This window comes from Uloborus diversus, chromosome 2 (genome assembly GCF_026930045.1).
Source record: "Uloborus diversus isolate 005 chromosome 2, Udiv.v.3.1, whole genome shotgun sequence".
Classification (NCBI taxonomy): Eukaryota; Metazoa; Arthropoda; class Arachnida; order Araneae; family Uloboridae; genus Uloborus; species Uloborus diversus.
This window is the reverse complement of record NC_072732.1, coordinates 44,042,055-44,061,040: the sequence shown is the minus strand read 5'-3', so window position 1 is coordinate 44,061,040 and position 18,986 is coordinate 44,042,055. Positions and strand designations below refer to the sequence as shown.

Genomic DNA, 18,986 nt, shown 5'->3' with positions numbered 1-18,986 from the left:
ACTTCAATAAACATTTGCTTTGCAACATGGGCATAGTCCAGAGGGAGAGGCAACTGCCCATCCCTAGATTAAAATATTTTCAGCTCGTTATCTTGCATTTGTTTCTTTTTCGAACTAAAATTTAAATTTTTGACAAAACGAACATTTTCCTTCAACCATGTGAGAACTTTTTCACCAATCACACAGCATTCAACTATAGATTACGATTAATGAAAGGTACCACAAAGTAGAGAAGATGAAATTTTCAGAAATGCGATTTGTCGGTAGTTGCTCAAAGATCTTTTCATTGTGAAAAAAATATTTTAGTTGAGTTGATCTTACACGTGTTGAATCAATGGATATTATTTGCTGTCTTATTATTGAAGTTTCAATCTATTAAATATTCCTATTCTGACTATTAGATATTGTTAACATATTCACAAAACTAAAAAATTCAGAATGATTATTAATGAGTTGAATGATTATTAATGAGTTTTTAAAAATATCATTCGCAAACAAAAAAAGGGACACCCTACTGTATTCTTTCGCATTTCAGCTACTAGCTTTTCCAGTAAGGATTATCAGCAACAGAGACACAGAGTCCAATAAAATGGTAGTTCTCTTTTTCCAATGTTATTAGATAATATGCTTTTGGTGGTGACGAACTGATTCGCTCTATTTTTTTCTTCTATTCCTGTTATGTTTTCTTACATATCATAATAAATATGCATCTTTGTTCTTAAGATTTGACAACTTCAACTGTTGCCATTCAAGACTTCAATAATATGTTACACCTCCCTTTTCAGATCAGACTAAGGCCCCTATATTCAGACATAGTCCCTCAAGTAGGAAGGTCGCCTAACTACCCTCCCACATTTTGATTTACTATTGTGTTTGGAGGATTTAAGTCAGACTGAATACTAATACTGTCAGAGTTGGGGTCATAAGTAGATTGCAATGAATTTTTACATTTTCTTAAATGATAAGAACTCCTTCTGAGTATCCTACCATTTTCTGTCTTAACTAAATATGACCTATGATTAAGGTGAAAAAACAACGTAAATAAAGCACAAATATTCGAGAAAATACAGCATATAGCTATTTCAAGGCTACAATGGAGCCTCTTCATCAGTGCAAAAAAATCACCAACACAACCAGAAGTTGCGAGAGAACTGACAAAAAACCAGGTAGACACCGGTATTTATACCAAAGAGAGCCAACCAATAAGAATACAGGAACATGACAACAAACAACCAATCAGCGAACAGCATGTACGCTCCGGGCTCAAAGCAAGGCAAGAGACATCCAATCAGAAGCCAGGAGACAAAAAGAGTGCGAGACACCAGAGAAACAGGAAAGGCAATTATAGAAATTGCTTCCAAATATCATGAAAAAATGGAGTGCTGGAAAAATCATTGACAAGAGAATGAGAATTTTTCCAAATATGGTAAGCTTCCCAGAAATCGAGGTCATAAACCGAAGAACATTTACAAATAATCTTTGCAGATGAAAAATCAAAACAGTGACCAGAAGTCCAGCAATGCTGAGCGATGGAAGAACGAGCAAGTTCTTTATGTTTAACATAGTTATCGTGCTCTTTCAGACGGTGCTTGAGAGCACGTTTAGTCTGTCCAACGTACCCAAGTCCACACTTGCAGGAGATACTATAAATGCCCCAGTTGCTATGGCAATCAATGGGGTCCTTTAAGTTTGTAAATTTTATCTTATTAACTGGAGAAAAAGCTGTATCGAAACCAAAATTCTTCAAAATCTTTGCAACTTGATGACTAACTTTTGGATAATAAGGCAAAACAATAGTATACGAAGCACTAGAAGCAGAAACCTTTTCAGAATGAGAGGGCTTAATTAACTTATTATAAATTGAATCAATGATGCTAGGAGAATAACCACGATCGAAAGCCACTGCTTTAAGATAAGAAAGCTCAGCAGTTAAAGAATTGGAGGAAGAACAGATGTTCAAAGCCCGGAACACAAAAGCCTTGAATGAGGCCAACTTTTGGTTTGGAGGATGAGAAGAACATTTGTGAGGAGGTAGTGTAACAGCAAAAGGCTTACGAAACACCGAAGTCATAAATTCATCATTACTTTTAGTAATAAAGACGTCCAAAAATGAAAGAGAACTATCAGTTTCCATTTCAATAGTGAATTGGATGCAAGGATCGATAGAATTTAAAGTAGAAAGTAAAAATTCATTATCAACATGGTTTTGGTCAAGCAAAACAAAGCAATCGTCAACGTACCGAACATAGAACGGAAACGTTATGGTTTCAAAAAGTTTAGTCTCAAAATAGTGCATATAAATGTCACTTAAAATAGGACTCAAAGGATTACCCATTGCTAAACCTTCAGACATTCGAAAATAAGTACCATTGAACACAAAAGTATTCTGTTCAAGACAAACACGAGTAAGTGAAACGAGTTCCTCAATCTCAAAACTAGAAAAATGATGCTCTTGGAGTCTCAATTTAAGACAATCCAATGCCCCAATAACCGGTACATTAGTGAAAAGTGACTTCACGTCAAAAGAAGCCATCGTTAAACCATGAGGCTTAAAATAACGTAACTTCTGAACAAAATGAACAGAATTTCTGACAGTAAAAGAGTTGCTAACCAAAAGAGAAGAGAAGATAGAAACTAAATACTTAGCAAGTTTATATGAAGCAGTACCAATGTTTGAAACAATAGGCCTAAGCGGAATGTCGGGTTTATGGACCTTTGGTAGAGCATAAAATCTGGCACAATGTGCAACAGAAGGAGTTAAAGACCTTTTTGAAGACTCACTGATGATAGGAGAACATTTCACAACATTTTTAATAAGATTAATCTCTCTAATACTAGGGTCTTTGTGAAAAAACTTAAAGGACCCCATTGATTGCCATAGCAACTGGGGCATTTATAGTATCTCCTGCAAGTGTGGACTTGGGTACGTTGGACAGACTAAACGTGCTCTCAAGCACCGTCTGAAAGAGCACGATAACTATGTTAAACATAAAGAACTTGCTCGTTCTTCCATCGCTCAGCATTGCTGGACTTCTGGTCACTGTTTTGATTTTTCATCTGCAAAGATTATTTGTAAATGTTCTTCGGTTTATGACCTCGATTTCTGGGAAGCTTACCATATTTGGAAAAATTCTCATTCTCTTGTCAATGATTTTTCCAGCACTCCATTTTTTCATGATATTTGGAAGCAATTTCTATAATTGCCTTTCCTGTTTCTCTGGTGTCTCGCACTCTTTTTGTCTCCTGGCTTCTGATTGGATGTCTCTTGCCTTGCTTTGAGCCCGGAGCGTACATGCTGTTCGCTGATTGGTTGTTTGTTGTCATGTTCCTGTATTCTTATTGGTTGGCTCTCTTTGGTATAAATACCGGTGTCTACCTGGTTTTTTGTCAGTTCTCTCGCAACTTCTGGTTGTGTTGGTGATTTTTTTTTTGCACTGATGAAGAGGCTCCATTGTAGCCTTGAAATAGCTATATGCTGTATTTTCTCGAATATTTGTGCTTTATTTACGTTGTTTTTTCACCTTAATCATATTGTAGCACAAAGCTTATATGATAATTTTTCATTTAAATATGACCTAGGTGAACAATGTTTTTTTTACAATCTATGCCTTTTCCCTGTGACTACCCACTCTTAAAAGAACATTTTCTCCTTCAGCAAAGTCTGGTCTGTGCTTAGCATTCATATTGTAATAGTACACTGCGTTTTCTTTCTTATAACTTCAAATTTCTCTTTGCAATTAGGTTTATTTTTATTGCTATTTTTGGCTTCAAGAAGGAGAGTTTTGTTGGCAATCTAGTACAAAGACATCGACTCATTAATAGTTGAGCGGGTGATGTGTTTCTTTCAGTGATTGGAATATTTATGTGCTCTAACAGAGCTTCTTGAGTGTTATCTGCTCCAGATTTACGAATAATATTTTTAGCTATTCTTACCATTTTTTCTGCAAATCCATTTGATTTTTGGTAGTGGGGACTTCTAGTAATGATTTCGAAGCCCCATTTTCTGGAAAACTCCTCCATTTTAATACTTGCAAACGGCATATTATCGCAGATAACTTTCTGCCGTATACCATGAGTTGAAAACAGTTCTTTTAATTTTGGTATTATTTCATTAGCAGTTTTATTACTTAATCTTATTATATCTAACCATTTTGAGAAATAGCATCCCACAACTAAGTAATTTACACCCCCATACTCACATATGTCCATTCCTATTTTTTCATATTGCAAGTTTGGAACTTCGTGACTCAAAAGAGGCTCTTTGACATTTTTAGATTTATACATATCACAATTTTCACATTTTGAAATCATAACTTCAATATCTTTGTTGATTCCTGGCCAAAAAATCACTTGTCTGGCTCTTGCCTTTGCTTTTTCAATTTCACAATGTGCAGAGTGAATCACATTTAACATTTCATTTCTGAGACATTATGGGACAATAACTCTATCATTCATAAATATCAGACCCCTATCTACACCGATTTCATTTCTATATTTAAAATAATCACGAGCCGCATTTGGAACTTTCCGACCATCCTTTGACCAAAAATCTCCGGATATGAGACAATCCTTCATCATTTAGTGTAGCAGCAACAAATTCTTTCTGCTTATCAGGACTAATTTGTACATATTTCTTTAAAATGTGAACTAGTTCTGTCATTTCAGCATCATCTGCAACTGACTATGATAGAAATGATCTTGATAACAAATCAGCAATATACATATTTTTCCCTGGCAGATATTTTAAATTTAATTAGTATAAGTAATTTTATCTTCATGCGCTGCAATCTAGGTGACATGACATGTGCAACATTTTTACTCATTATAGACACTAACGGTTTGTGGTCAGTAAGAACTTCCAAAGGTCTCCCGTAAATCAGACAATGGAATTTATTTGTTGCAAATACAATGCTCAAAAATTCTTTCTCGATTTGAGCATATCCTTTTTCTGCGTTTGTTAAACTTCTATATGCAAACACGACAGGACGACCATCTTGTAATAAACAACAACCCAAACCATCTTTTGAACTATCGGCATGTATTACAATGGATTTGGAGCTATCAAAAATACTCAGAACAGGAGCGCTAACAATTTTTTCCTTTAACTTACTTAAAGCTGCTGCATGTTCTGGAAACCATTGCCAATTAGTATCCTGCTTTAATACTTCCTTAAAGGTGCTGTCAGTGTTGAGACTTGCGGTATAAATTGCCTTAAGTAATTGATCATTCCTAGTATTCTCTGAAGTTCTTTTTTATTAGTGGGTTCGGGCATATCAACTACAGCTTTTACATAGTCTGGGTCTGGTTTCATGCCTTCTAACCCGAAAACATAATCTAAATACTTGACTTTTGAAACTCTGTATTGAATTTTGTTTTTATTGAATTTAACATTTAGCTCTTGAGCTCTTTTGATTACCTTAGCTAATATCGCATTGTGTTCGGCTAAAGAATCTCCTGCTATAATAAGATCATCAAAATAAATTAAAACTCCCGGAATGTCCTAAAAATTCTTCTCATTTGTTTTTTGAAAAATGTCTGGAGCGCGTGATAACCCCATTGGAAATCTCAAAAATTTGTAACATCCAAATGGAGTATTAAATGTGCATAAATCACTACTTTTTGTATCCAATTCCATTTGAAAAGATCCATCTTTTAGGTCCAAAACACTAAAATCCTGTTGACTGCGCCATGTTATGTTTTCTTATAATATCATAAGGAAAATATAAAGTAATAACATTTTAAATATTAATTTTATTCAAACTGAATCCAATACCGGCATCCATATTAACAACTCAAATACAACTGAATAATCATCACGAGCATCTTTGTTCTTAAGATTTGACAGCTCCAACTGTTGCTATTCATAACTTCAATGATATGTGTTGTTGTTGTTGTTACTTATGCCACTCGGGAACTCGAGCCCGAGTAGCAATGCTACTCGATTTAAGGCACATAGGTACGGCTTCCGTTTTAATCGAGCGCCTATTTCTAGGTGGAAGTCCGATTTGGCTCAGACAACACGATAGATGGCAGCACCATCTACGGACAGATCGATAATTTAGAATCAGGCCAGAAACCGATTAATTTTCTGGTCTAGCACCCCCAGAGGTATCGTTTCACTTGGAGGATATTGTGACCACGAGCATATTTATCGTCGCCCAGTCACCATTAATGACGACGGTGGATCTTCGACCAGCGAGGATCGAACCCGAGACCCTCCGGTCACAAGTCCGATGCCTTACCGATCAGGCCACCACGGCCCTCAATAATATGTTACAATTCCTATGTTTTCACCTACCAAAAACTTTTCATAGTCATTGTGTTCAATTCCCACATCATACAAATATCGAAAAATATAATGATACAAAAAATTACTATTAAGACACTTAAAGAAAAACAATACTATGTACTCTTACATCAAAGAGTCCCTCGAGAAGTTTATGCAGGCAATTAAGACAATTAAAGGAACTATGGACCTCCCAATTTAACAAAAGTAACATAAAATAGCATTAATTCATTCTCCAACCATCATCTACTATGTATTATTTTTGATGATTTTTTAGTAAGCTCACATCTTTTTAAAAATTGCAGTTATTAATGCTATTTACAATCACCTTCGTTAGTCATTCTCATTTACATTTCTCAGTTTCAGTACCAACACAAGAGTCAACTAATGTAAATGCTTGATAATCGCCCCCCCCCCCCCGAATTTTTACTTAAATTCGTAGAGTCCGCAGAGATCATCTGCGACACTTCCGAGTTCCGCAGAATACAGTTTGAAAACTACTGGTTAACAGGATCCGTTTAAGATATTGGAAGGCCCTAGGTCAAGCATTTTTTCGGGGGTGCCCTGTAGTCAAATATTACAGTTTTAGCCTTATTAGATTGTTGGCTAAAGCAATTTTAGCAATTTAGGGGCCCTTAAAAAGCGGGGCCATAGGCCAGTTGAACTAATAGTAATCAGATCCTACCGGTTGAGACAAAAGTTTAAGATATTAATGCTTCATCTATTATTTTCTTTTTAAACATGCAGTGGCGGATTTATCCCCTCGGAATTACGAGGGGCTCCCCACAAGTCAAAGGGGGATTCAAGAAGGCACATGACAAATGAGGTACTGAGAAGCAAAAGGACGTTTTCAAGTTATGAGTAAAACGCGTTAAAAGATAACTTCTTAGGTAAGCTTTCATTGATTTTTTCCCCTCTAAATCATGTTGTACAGCAGCATCTACTAGGGCTACTAGTACTATCTTTTGCCCCAAGCCAGAGGAGAAGTTCACCTACCATTTGTACTGGTTATCTTCAAATTTTTAATTTTGCCACTTACATCCCTTTGCTTCTCACTCTGCCTCAAATACTTTACATAGTTCTGAAACAGATAATGGGACGGGGCATTACTCCGGTCCAGGGGCGTGTACAGACGGGGGGGGGAGAAGGGACAACTGTTGACTCAAACCCGAGCCTGAAGCAGGCCCAAATGTTTTTAAAACTAGGCGTGAAATATAGGGGTAAATAATGTGGAGGGATCCCGGAAAAGTTATTTGTGACGGGCCCCAAAATTTCTGTACCCGCCCCTGATCCGGTCCTCCACATCTGCAAATCCGCCACTATCACGGGTTCCCACCTGGGGGGGGGGGGGTCGTAGCGATCACTACGCCATTACAATTTTTAGGGGTGTTTTGTCGGGTATTTTTCCTCATTAGGGAGGGGGAGGGGAGGCTCTTGCTTTTAAGGGGGTCTTCGTGATATTTGGGGGGGGGGGTGCGTCCTTGATCTTAGGTGAGGTGGGCACCCCTGGCGACTACCATGATGTATTTTACCAAAACAGTGAATGTAACAGATTTAATAAAAATAAGAAGATTTAATATTATTTGAATTCATCAAAACACATCGCTATCAACAAAACGTTCCATCCACTACTCCGGTAAAGCTTTTGCGTGCAAACAACGCCCGTATGGTATATAGTAGTATGTCATAGTAGCATCATTAATAATTTGTCTCTTATCTTTGGAGACGATGGGAGATTAATAGTGACACGATGTTTGTGTAAGTGCTTCCATTATGTTTGCCGTGTCACCGGAGTGCCACGAATTATTCATCAAGATTAAGGAGACAAATGAAGGACGATCTGCGCATTCATGAAAGAGAGGAGAGTGCGCAACGTGCGAGAGGGAAATAACGCGTTCTTGAATTACAATTAAATTGACAATTGTTCGTGGTATCCCATCAAAGTATTCAAAGTTACTGATTAATGGATACGTGGTAAGGTTTGCAAGCGGAACAGTTGCAATAGAACTGCTTGAAGTGTTGGTTTCATGGTATGGAAGGTTACTGACCGTTTTATGACCATATAGTTAAATACATTGGGACAATTCCAACTGCAGACTTTGTCAATTGTTTGCTAATATCGAATCGCTTAATTATGAGCATAATTACTAACACTTAATTATGTACATTAGCATTATAGTAATTTTAAGAATTACCATATATGACCAAGTGTATTTGTCGAAGCGCTTTTGACAAAATTTTGAAGTCGAAAGTGGTTTGGGTTAACTTATACACGGGTTATCGGTAAAGAAAAACACACTCATCGAATCTTTGGTGTTTAATATCTTAACGCAAATAATTAGCTACAAAATGCATTAAAACATTATCTCGCCACGAGCAATGAGCATATCTTCTGATTCCATGCGTATCAGTGACGATTCCTTGGAATTTTAAAGACGAAAAAAAAAATGGAGTTATTCAATTTGAATTATACTCGAATGTTTTTTTTTTTCAATGTTACACTGAAAGGGTAAAGGGTTCAACTGATGCACAAGTGTATACGGTAATTATTTTTTTGGTAAAATCTGTGCAGACGCAGACAGAACACATTGTGTTGATAAATCAATTTGAAAACTAGAAGACAAGAGGAAGAAAAAGCAAAATTGTGTGTAAAATAATTAAATAAATATCGAAGAATTAAAAATTTGGAAGTATTTCATTGAGACACTGAGGGAAAATGACCGAGTCCGACTCTTTGAACTTCAAACCCTTCGACTCCGACTCTAACTCCTTTATCCCAAAAGAAGTCCGACTCCTCAAACATTGGAAGAGTTACGGACTTTGGGGGAAAAGGATCAATTCCGACTACGGGTCTTTGAAGTTAAAACCTTCGACTCCCGACTCGGATACCTTTACCCCAAAATCAGATCGACTCCGACTCCACATCCTCGTTTTTTATTGTGAAATAATTATTGTTGATATGATTTGTTTTTATTTTCACTCTAAAGTTTTAATTTATATATTCTGTTTTTGGCAGCGGCTATTGAAGCGAAATTCAGAATTCTTTATGTTTTAACATAAAAAGCTGCACAGACGATTTTCTTCTTCTTTTTTTTTACTTACTTTTATAAAAAAGGAAGTATTGTATTCGCGAAAAAATTTTCACCAAAAATCGGCTTTAATTTCTATTTTGCTCGCCCCCGAATGAATATTGAGTTTTTTTCCAACCCGACCACACATGGATATATGTCTTAAAACGTATTGAAACTCGAAGTATCCATTTTAACGATCTCCGAGTTAATTATGTGCGTATGTGCGTATGTGGTTGCATTTGGACGTTCCAAATGGGGCCTTTTACACCTTTTTGGGGTAAAATCATTGTTAATTTCAATGCAAACTCAAGTGGTGTTATAATTTGACAAACACTTAGCAATATATCGCGAAGCTTTTGGTCGCTACGTTTTTTCGCTAACTTGGCGACAAATTTGGCGTTTTTTTTTTAAAAATTTGGTTTTAATTTGGCAATATTATTTGATAGTTAACTCTAGAATCACATTAGAACTGCCAATATTGGGAAAATTTATCTGTATAAAACGTTTTCTTTGCTTTGGTTCGCAACAACTACGGGTGAAAATATTTAAAGTGTTTCTTTGCTTACTTTGAGGCACTATTATCATTAAATTGGAGTAAAAGGAAGTCATGTGATGCACACATCAGCTCGTTTAACTTCCTTTTGCATAGTAAAGGAAGTATTGTATTCGCGAAAAAATTTTCACCTAAAAATTGGCCTTTACTTCCATTTTGCTCGTCCCCGAATGAATATTGAGTTTTTTTTTTCATCACGACTACGCGTGGATAAGAGCCTAAGAACGTATAGACACCCGAAGTATCAATTTTGATGATCCCCGAGTTAATTACAACGAATTTGTTACTACTTTTTGTGTTTGTTTATTTATTTCTTATGTATCTATTTCTTTACATGAACGAGGTATATTTTGTTTCTAGAAATCAGCTTAAAATGTTAAAAAGGTATGTTTGACATGATTTGCAGTCCCAAGCTATTTTAGAGAATATTGATTACATATTAGAAACACAATGTTGTAGTACGAGAAATTAGGCTAGTTTAGTTCTGGACGGAACTTGTCTTATTTTTTAAAGTTGCTGTTTGATAATGCCTAATGTTCCTTCTCATTAGATGTTATGTTATGTATGCACAGGAGCGTGTACAGAAATTTTGGGACCCGTCACAAATGACTTTTACTGCCCCACCACCTCCATATTGTTCACCACTATAATTTCACTCCTCATCTTGCAAATATTGGGCCCAATTCAGGTTCAGACACGGGCCAACAGGTTTCCCTTCAACCCACGCCTCTGAGTGTGCATGTTAGTATTTTATTTCGGTGAAATTGGAATTTTATTAGGCAAATTGAGAATTTTCCCCCTCCCCAAAGTTTTAATTCGAGACGTCTCTGTATACCTTCTAATGACACTTTTAGAGTAGAACTGTAGAAGACACTTACATCTGTAATGATGATGATTTTATAATTTTTAATGAACGACGGAGGTACTTCATTGGTGGGGAAGGGAGGGGGGAGTAATACTTGAATATGATTCATACATTTATTTTACTTATGTATCGACCATTTTCTGTCCTTTACGAGAAATTTTTCTTGTACCCACAGAGACAGTTTACTTGATTTTTTTTTTTTTTAAAGGCGTAAGAATATTCCTTGACATTTTTTAGACGAGTGATATTCGTTTTGGAGATGTGGGAAAATACAAAACCAGTAAGACCATAATAATAGTGATCAATATTCTACGAAAAAAACGTTTATTGATATTAAAATGCTTGATTTTTATTAAAAAAATAACAATTGATTCAAATGAAATATTTAAAAAAACCAATTGCTTATTTTTCTTTTTCCTATGTATCTAAACTTTTACTTAAAACATAAAGCGAGAAAATTCACTTAACTCTTAGCAGCTTTGTCTTCGGATAGAAGTATTTTTGCTGCTGATAGAATATCACATGATTTTTTTTCTAGATTGATGGACATAGTGTATTTTTGTCAAGGTTTTCGTAAACACTCTTGCAGTGATATAACTACCTCCTATCTTTAAAATATTAATTGGATAAATTGTTTTGCTTCCACAATAATTGCAGCAGCTTATGAAAAGAGCCTGTCATCCCTGCAGCAGATTAACAATGAGAAATGATGTTTTTACCCTAGGAAAGGCAGCCATAAATATACTTAGGCCTGTTCTCAATGCCTTCGTTAGCAGCCTTTCCTACAGCTCCATAAATACCAGCAATCATTCATTTGAGAAGGTGGACTACTGTTATCGTCTTGTTTGTTTCGTCATTTCGTACGATTCGAGCCGCAGTTTGGAGCGCATGGAATAATCGGGATCGTTAACCTGAAGTGGCACTTTCTAGGACAGTTCCAGCTCGTAACGCAACCCTACTTTGTGCAGTTCTGAATTGGGAAAGGTGTCTGAGATGTTGCTAAACATGTTAGTCTCCGGTATATCATCCAGTTTCGAAAAGGGAAGGGGAACATTTCCGGAATATTTCGGAGAAATATGGGACGGAGTTACTGCGGTATGATCCTTGTATATGGAAATAAATTTAGCGAAAGGAGCCGAAGAAACATCTTCTAGAACCTGTCCATCACGGTACAACTATTCAACTTTGTATCTGTCTGTGTAATCTGAATGGATGGTGATGTAAACAATATTTTCGCTAAAATGACTGTAAGAGTTAATTTGAAAATACTTTTCGATTATGGTCTTGTACAATACAATATATGTCTTGTCTCATTCTTTTAAAAAAGGTAGTCTGCAACATAACGGATTTCGAGCTTTAACGATAACATATCAATTCATATTCGTCAATAGTTAAGAGTACTTCCTACCACAAGAATATGGGGATTGTACAGGAACACTTTTTAATATTTTCCACGGATCATTTCTCAAATGAGGCAATGAGGAGCAAAGGGATGTAAGTGGTTTTTTAAAACTTTTGAGTAAAACTCGTTTAAAGAATAGGTCCTAGGTAGGCTTTCATTGAAACTGTTTTCTAAATCATAATGTAGAACCAGTAGTACTAGTAGTACTGGTACTACTAGATAGTACTAGTAGTAGGGCTACTAGTACTATCTCTTGACTCAAGACAGAAGAGAGGTTCACCTACCATTTGTACTGGTAATCTCCAAATTTTAAATTTTGCCACTTGCATCCCTTTGCTTCTCACTGCCTCAAATATCCTTGAGAGTGTTAGTTTTTTCTCAACATACTCCTAAACAAAATAACTATGGTAGGTGAAAATGAAAATCTGTTGAATGCATCTTTAACTTCCACATAAATAAGAAATGCACGGTAGGAAAAGCGTATTATATGCTTTTCTCGCTATGGTAAACGTACACAAAACAAAATGCAGCGTTATATAAATAAAAAAGGTAGCTAAAAAATAATAAGAGAGAAACATTAATTTTTGAAAAAGAGCCAAAACTTTTTTAAAAATAAATAAATAAGTAAATAAAAGTAAACATATTGACTCGCTTTACCTGAAATCATCAATGATATCTTTGAATGTTAAACAAGAAATATCACTGTCACAAGACACACAAGGAGCTTGCAAGATGAAAAACCTTCCGTGCATTAATTCTTGTGACAAAACTCATCGGAAATGTTGTTTTAGGTGTTCATGAGCTCATACATATTAGTTGTATTTCACTTTATTAAAACTCTGTATTAATATTGCCTGGTTTCACCTTCAGCTTTTAAAGTATCATTAAACCTGAAATCGACATTTCCCCCCCAATATTCCTAAAAAGAACAAAAAATTAAAAGAGTTGTCATAACATGTCAAGCAGCGTTGAAGTAGGGTTTTATACGCTTAGTTTCAAACGAAAAAAGTTATTGTTACTAATAGAAATAACAATCTATAATTAAACTTCTGTATGCATCTTACAGGTAAATATTTTCAATTATAACTAAATCATCTCAACGCGGAGTGTAACTTAAGTGAAAGCGAGATTTTCCTTTAAAATGCTTAACATTATGGTGTTGAAAGTTGAAAAATAACATTTCCCACAACATACTATTGATGTTTCCTGAAATAAAGATTTTTGAAAACAGAGGTTTAAATAAAAATGTATGCGACAGAATAAATACTCCTGCGTTATTAAATTTTTCAGGATATATTTTCAGAGAAATGTTTGTTTTTCCAGGAATTTAGTCTTCCGATAAAAATGTTCTTGCTTTTGATACAATATCATACTTTCTTGTTTATAACAAATATATCGAGTAATATATCAGTAAGTATTTTCTTTTTCAGATTTCAAGCTGATTTGTTAAAAGTCCTATGATGTACGAATTTAAAATTGAAAATATGAGAGAGAGAGAGAGAGATAGAGGAAGAAATATAGAGGTAATTTAATACTTATCCTCAATATGCATTGTATTTTGTATATTTTTAAGGAATACACAGGCGGTTTATTAAGTCCTGCAATGCTAAAAAACATTCATTAAAAAAAAAATTTCAGATTTATACATAGTTTTTAAAAATGTTGATAATGCCTCAAAAAGTTTTTCCGTTGCATTTACACACATCTAAGTGCGCACCTTTTGCATAGTGTGCTTATCATTCATGGCGCTCTATTGGAAGGGCCCAAAAACAGCGAATTCGTTGGAAATAGGGAGTAACCGCCATAAGAAAAATCAAGACTATTACAGTGTGTTCCTTATTGTAAAGTTTGGCGCTGATTTTCTTTTGAAATCTATTTCTCATTGTAAACAAACAATGAAGCTTCATATGAAAACTTTTTTCGGCAACGCTCGATTAATTAGCCATCTATGTTTATCATGTTTTCAACCGATTTTGAAGTGGACTCGTCAGAGGCTGAGCGCCAAGAATCTTGGGCTAGACTATAGTTCTGAGAAGATCTAGAGTAGGGGACGGCAAGTAATTTTAAGAGAAGCTTGAAAGCTTGTGAAAATTTTTCATCGAGGTCCAGGGAAAAAAAGTTACGCGCGCACGTGCCTTACAATTATTTTTATTTTAATCCTTCCCCCCTAATTAATATTAAATACAATCTATAGGTGCATGGACGTAGCCACTATTCCCGTTTACGAGGGACAAACATAGGAATAAAAGAATGTTGGGTTTCAGTTACTCCCCCCCCCTGCCTTTAGAATTGTCCTAGTAATAATTATAAGACAAATTTGATGCTGAGAAATTCTTTATTTGCAATTTATTGCTTTAAAGTGAATAAAGATACCGAAAGTTATTCGTTCTAAAAAGTTTTAGGCTCTTTGGCTACATCAGAAAAAGAACGGGGAAGGGGGGGGGGGGGTCGAGGACTTTCTTCAGATTTTTTTCCAAATTGAAGGATCTGCTACAAAAACGGGTAACTCCAAATTTTAATTTGCAAAAGGCCTGAAGATAGCTTAAAATATGATATAACATTCTATATTTAAAAACATTTTCATGACTTCTCCTGTATAACTGTATTCAGGATCATACACGTGGAGCTATTAAAATATAATAAAGAAAAAAGTGGATCGGTGTTTCCAGCTCTTAATGCTGACCTTTCGAAAACTATGGAAATGGCGCTACTCTTTTTTGCAGCAAATGTTTGGACTAAGTTTTAGTCGATCTTTGGTGGTGTTGGAGATGGTCGGAGGAAAAGTTCCGGGGTTTGCCTTGGGATTAATTTTTAAAAGACATGTCGAAATTCCCAATTCTTGGTAATTCTGGCATAGTTATGAGAAAGGGGTGTTGCTGCTTCTTTCCCCATACTATTTCAAAATTGAAATCAATTTTTGGTTATCTTTTGTGCAGTCAAAATGGATAATTTTCCGAATCTGAAGCTTTAAAACCAGTTTTAGGCTATTTTCGGGGATTGGTGACTTTAAAGAATCAGGAGAGTATTCACGAGCTCTTGGAGTTGAAGTTCTAAAACATGTTTTAGGAGAGCTTTGACGATTGGTCAGAACTCAGAAGCTATTCCCAGATGTTTCTTGACTTATTCCAGGCGTTATAGTTAAATGTTGAGGCATTTGCAAAAAGGGGATAGGGGACTTCCCACGGAAAGTTTTGCATATTAATTCCTAAAAATGCATTTTTCGTCTCTGTTTGGAGACAAGGGGGAGATGACGAGCGAAGGTTCAAGGGCACGGTGATTGTTTAGATTATGGGAACTAAACTAATTTGTTTTAGCTTCATTTTATTGTTATTTTTTTTATTCCATGCAGTTAGACATGCTTCATTTTTCATTGATAAGGCATAATTTATAGTATACCTATCAGTTTTTATTAAATTGTTGAGGCATAAAACCAAAAAAAAAAAAAAAAAAAAAAAAAAAAAAGAAAAAAAAAAGGATACCAAAAGCTTTGTTTAAGATTTAAATTAATAATTTTGTTTTAATTGAGAAGTTACCAAATTTTGTTTCAATGAGATATAAGGTTTTAAGCATTTAAATACCAAATTTTTTTTTAAAAATCTAAACTGATTGCAAAGTGTTACATTCAGCTTGTTTTTTACAGTCAAAATTGGCCCCCGAGGGTGAAACAACCAACCCTTAGGGAAGGTTAAAAGCTACACCGGCTCTTTACTTTTATTGTTCATGTCTTTTCTACTAGACTGGTACCCATTTTTTAAAAATTAAAACCTGAAAAAAGCTGTGACATTTTTTTAAAATGTGTCACAACTAGCGAACAAGCTCCAGTTTCCCCTGTCAAAAAGATGAAGTTCAAAATATGCATACACGTGTGCCTCACTCACAATATGTTTAAGAGGAATGCTGAGGTTGGAAAAAGATAAAAAAGACGATTTTGTTTACTTACAGTGAAACAAACTGAAAGTTTTCATTTTTGTCCTTTATCGTTTCTTTTCTCTTAAACATATCTGTCAAAGAGTAACTTTTTACATTGATGTTAATCACTTCCGAACCTAATTTGTTATGTTACCTAAAATTTGCAAATTTTATAGTCTAAAAACAGAGTTCCATATTATCTACCGTAACTGGCGATATGACTCAGAGGAAAGCATTTGGAAAATTACAACTTAAGCATACTAAATAGGGTTTTTGTACTAAGGAACACTTTTTTCCCGATAGCTATAACTATAAATAGAGGTTGTTTAAAAGTATTTTGTGTTTCATCAAAAATGATGACTACAAAAATCGCCAAACTTTAGATGAGCCATGAAACCCTCAGGAATTTTACCAGAAAAGGCTTAGGTTTTTTCTCATATACAGTCGAGAGTCTCGACTTACGCTAGGGATGTGTTCCAAGTCCCTTCGAGTAAGTCGAAATTTCGCTTTGTGGAAAAGGGTATGTGTACGAATTTTTTGTAAAGATACCTAGTTGTTTTAGGCATCTATAAGCACCTCTTAAAATGTTTTAACTCATTTCTTTACTATGTATTATCATTTCTTACATAAAGAAGTGAATGTTTACTGTATTTTTAAAAATCTGTATTATTTAACATAAAATAGTAGATATTATGATGAATAAAATCAATGATCAATGGGAGAAAGAGACATAAAATAAAACAGTACGGTACGTACAGTGTGAAAATAAAATACAGTGCTATAATTGTACTGTACATTAGATACAGTAATTATATTTCTAACTTAAAATAGGAAGATAATGATGATTCATGCTGTGCGATCCAATTCTTATCAGTCTTCCCCTGACACCGCGTGCCTAACAGGAAACTCGTCAGAAGGAGAGGAAGAAAGAGCGACGAATTTACAGTCTGCTTTCTGCCGAAATTATTCTGTCGAAAATGTTCGCGTTGTGGGCGAGGAATTCGCGTATGCTCTATAATTCGTTTCTTGTTCTGTGTGAACACATACATTGGAGTGGGGGACGAGAAAAGAGATAAAAACAGCGGCTGCTTCGAAATCTCTCAGGACTTCAATTCACACTCCTATTGTGAAGCTCCGACTTATTTATATATATTTTTTTCGTTTTCTTTTGCATGTAGTGTACTTTTTCATCTGATAAAGAATTGATTGAAAAATAATGTATAAAAATAAATGTACTTGTAAGGTCTAAAAAAATATAAAAAATGAAAAGGAATATGAAATTTTCATTTGTTTTTGAAGAAAAATGAAGGATACGTTTTTGTTAAAATTTGTAGGAAAAGATACATTAAAATTATTGTTATCATTACTATTAGTCTGAATTGTTTGACTGTTTTGTGGTAGGAATTTTTATCCAGCACGAAAATTCTTTTTAAGTAATTTTGGACCTTATTAAATTCACTGCGTTGGATTTTCCAGTGCAGTTTTCTGATGTGCGATATTTCTTTTTCAAGCACTAAATGTACGAAAGAAAGAAAATATATTAGCTTTCCCTCTGAGCTAGGAATTCATTTGAAAATATTAAGTTCTAGATTCAATCATAAAAAAACTGACAAACAATAAAAACATTAAAAAAAAAAAACCTTCTTGAATCGAAAATGACTTTCATATTTACTCTTATTATCATGTTTTTACATATTGTTGGGGATTATGGGGCAAAGTAAAATAGTTAAGATAACTTACCTTTTTCAAAATGACCAAATTGGATTAAATAAAAAAATACAGTATATACTAAATAAATAAATAACAATATAATAGAACTCGCATTGAAGCACTCTTTTATAATTCTGGCAATAAATATTTACGTTGTAAAAAGTTGAAAATTTTAATTTTTTATTTCTGGTGTGGGGCAAAGTGAAAAAATAAATTAATTTTCTAATAAAATATTTTTTATATGATTATTAAAAATATTTTTTATTAGTAAATGAATTAGATAACGGAGCAATAAATAAATAACTTATTCAATTAATATGTGAGAAAAAATGAGTGAACAAAATATTTAACAAATAAGAAAATAGTAAATGAATAAATGAAAATTAATAAGTGAATTATTTAAGGGAAGGAATGTAAATGAATTAATTAATAAATGATTTCGTAAGTAATTTAATTAATGATGGAATAAGGAAACTCAATGAAAGATTTCACTTCTCCTTGCATGTACAGGATTAACTGAACGAAATATTTAAAATAAAAATAAGCTCAATATTAAATAAATTCATACTGCACTGAAAATAAGTCGGTTTATATAAAAATTTAAAATTTTAATAATAAGAACTCTATTATTTTATAATAACGAAAACAATTTTTTACTTACCACAAAATATTAAAATGTTAGCATCAATTTTTGAAAATTGCTTATATTATCATCTATGCAATGATCTTTAGAAGTAGCTTTTTCCTGATTGGAATAAACTACGTGTGATAGTTACAGTTAAAATATTATTAAATAGGTTGCGCTAAAAGTAAAGTAATGTTTCAGTTTGCCCCCACATTACCCAATTGTATTAAAATTTTTACTGAGAACTCTTTTTAAAATAAAAATTTTTGCGTTTTATGTAAATCTAGCAAAAGTGTTTTTTGCAGGTATAGTAAACAATAAAACGAGACATTCTCCACATGAGAGACAATACCTACTATAGTTTTTCGAATCTGTGTTGGTGAGTTTGTTTTGCCTCAAAGTTTTTTTTAAAATCAGAATGACAGATCTATAAAACTAACCTTAGAAAACTTGGTACTACATTTGTAATTTCAGATAAAATTATTTTTTTCAAATACTTGAGCTTAAATACATAAAGCTGAAAGTCTGAGTCTCTGGATCTTTGGATGTCTGTTACACGCATAGC

At 34.2% G+C, this 18,986-nt stretch overlaps 1 protein-coding gene across 1 annotated transcript; it reads right to left on the bottom strand.

Moving 5' to 3' along the window:
- Window positions 1–2,000: 2,000 nt before the first annotated feature.
- LOC129235263 (uncharacterized) lies at window positions 2,001–2,869 on the bottom strand (the record flags this gene model as incomplete). The annotated part of the gene is given in 2 exon segments (XM_054868977.1): window positions 2,001–2,021; window positions 2,024–2,869. Coding segments are annotated over 2 exon segments (867 nt in total), but the record flags the coding sequence as incomplete, so codon positions are not given.
- Window positions 2,870–18,986: the final 16,117 nt, after the last annotated feature.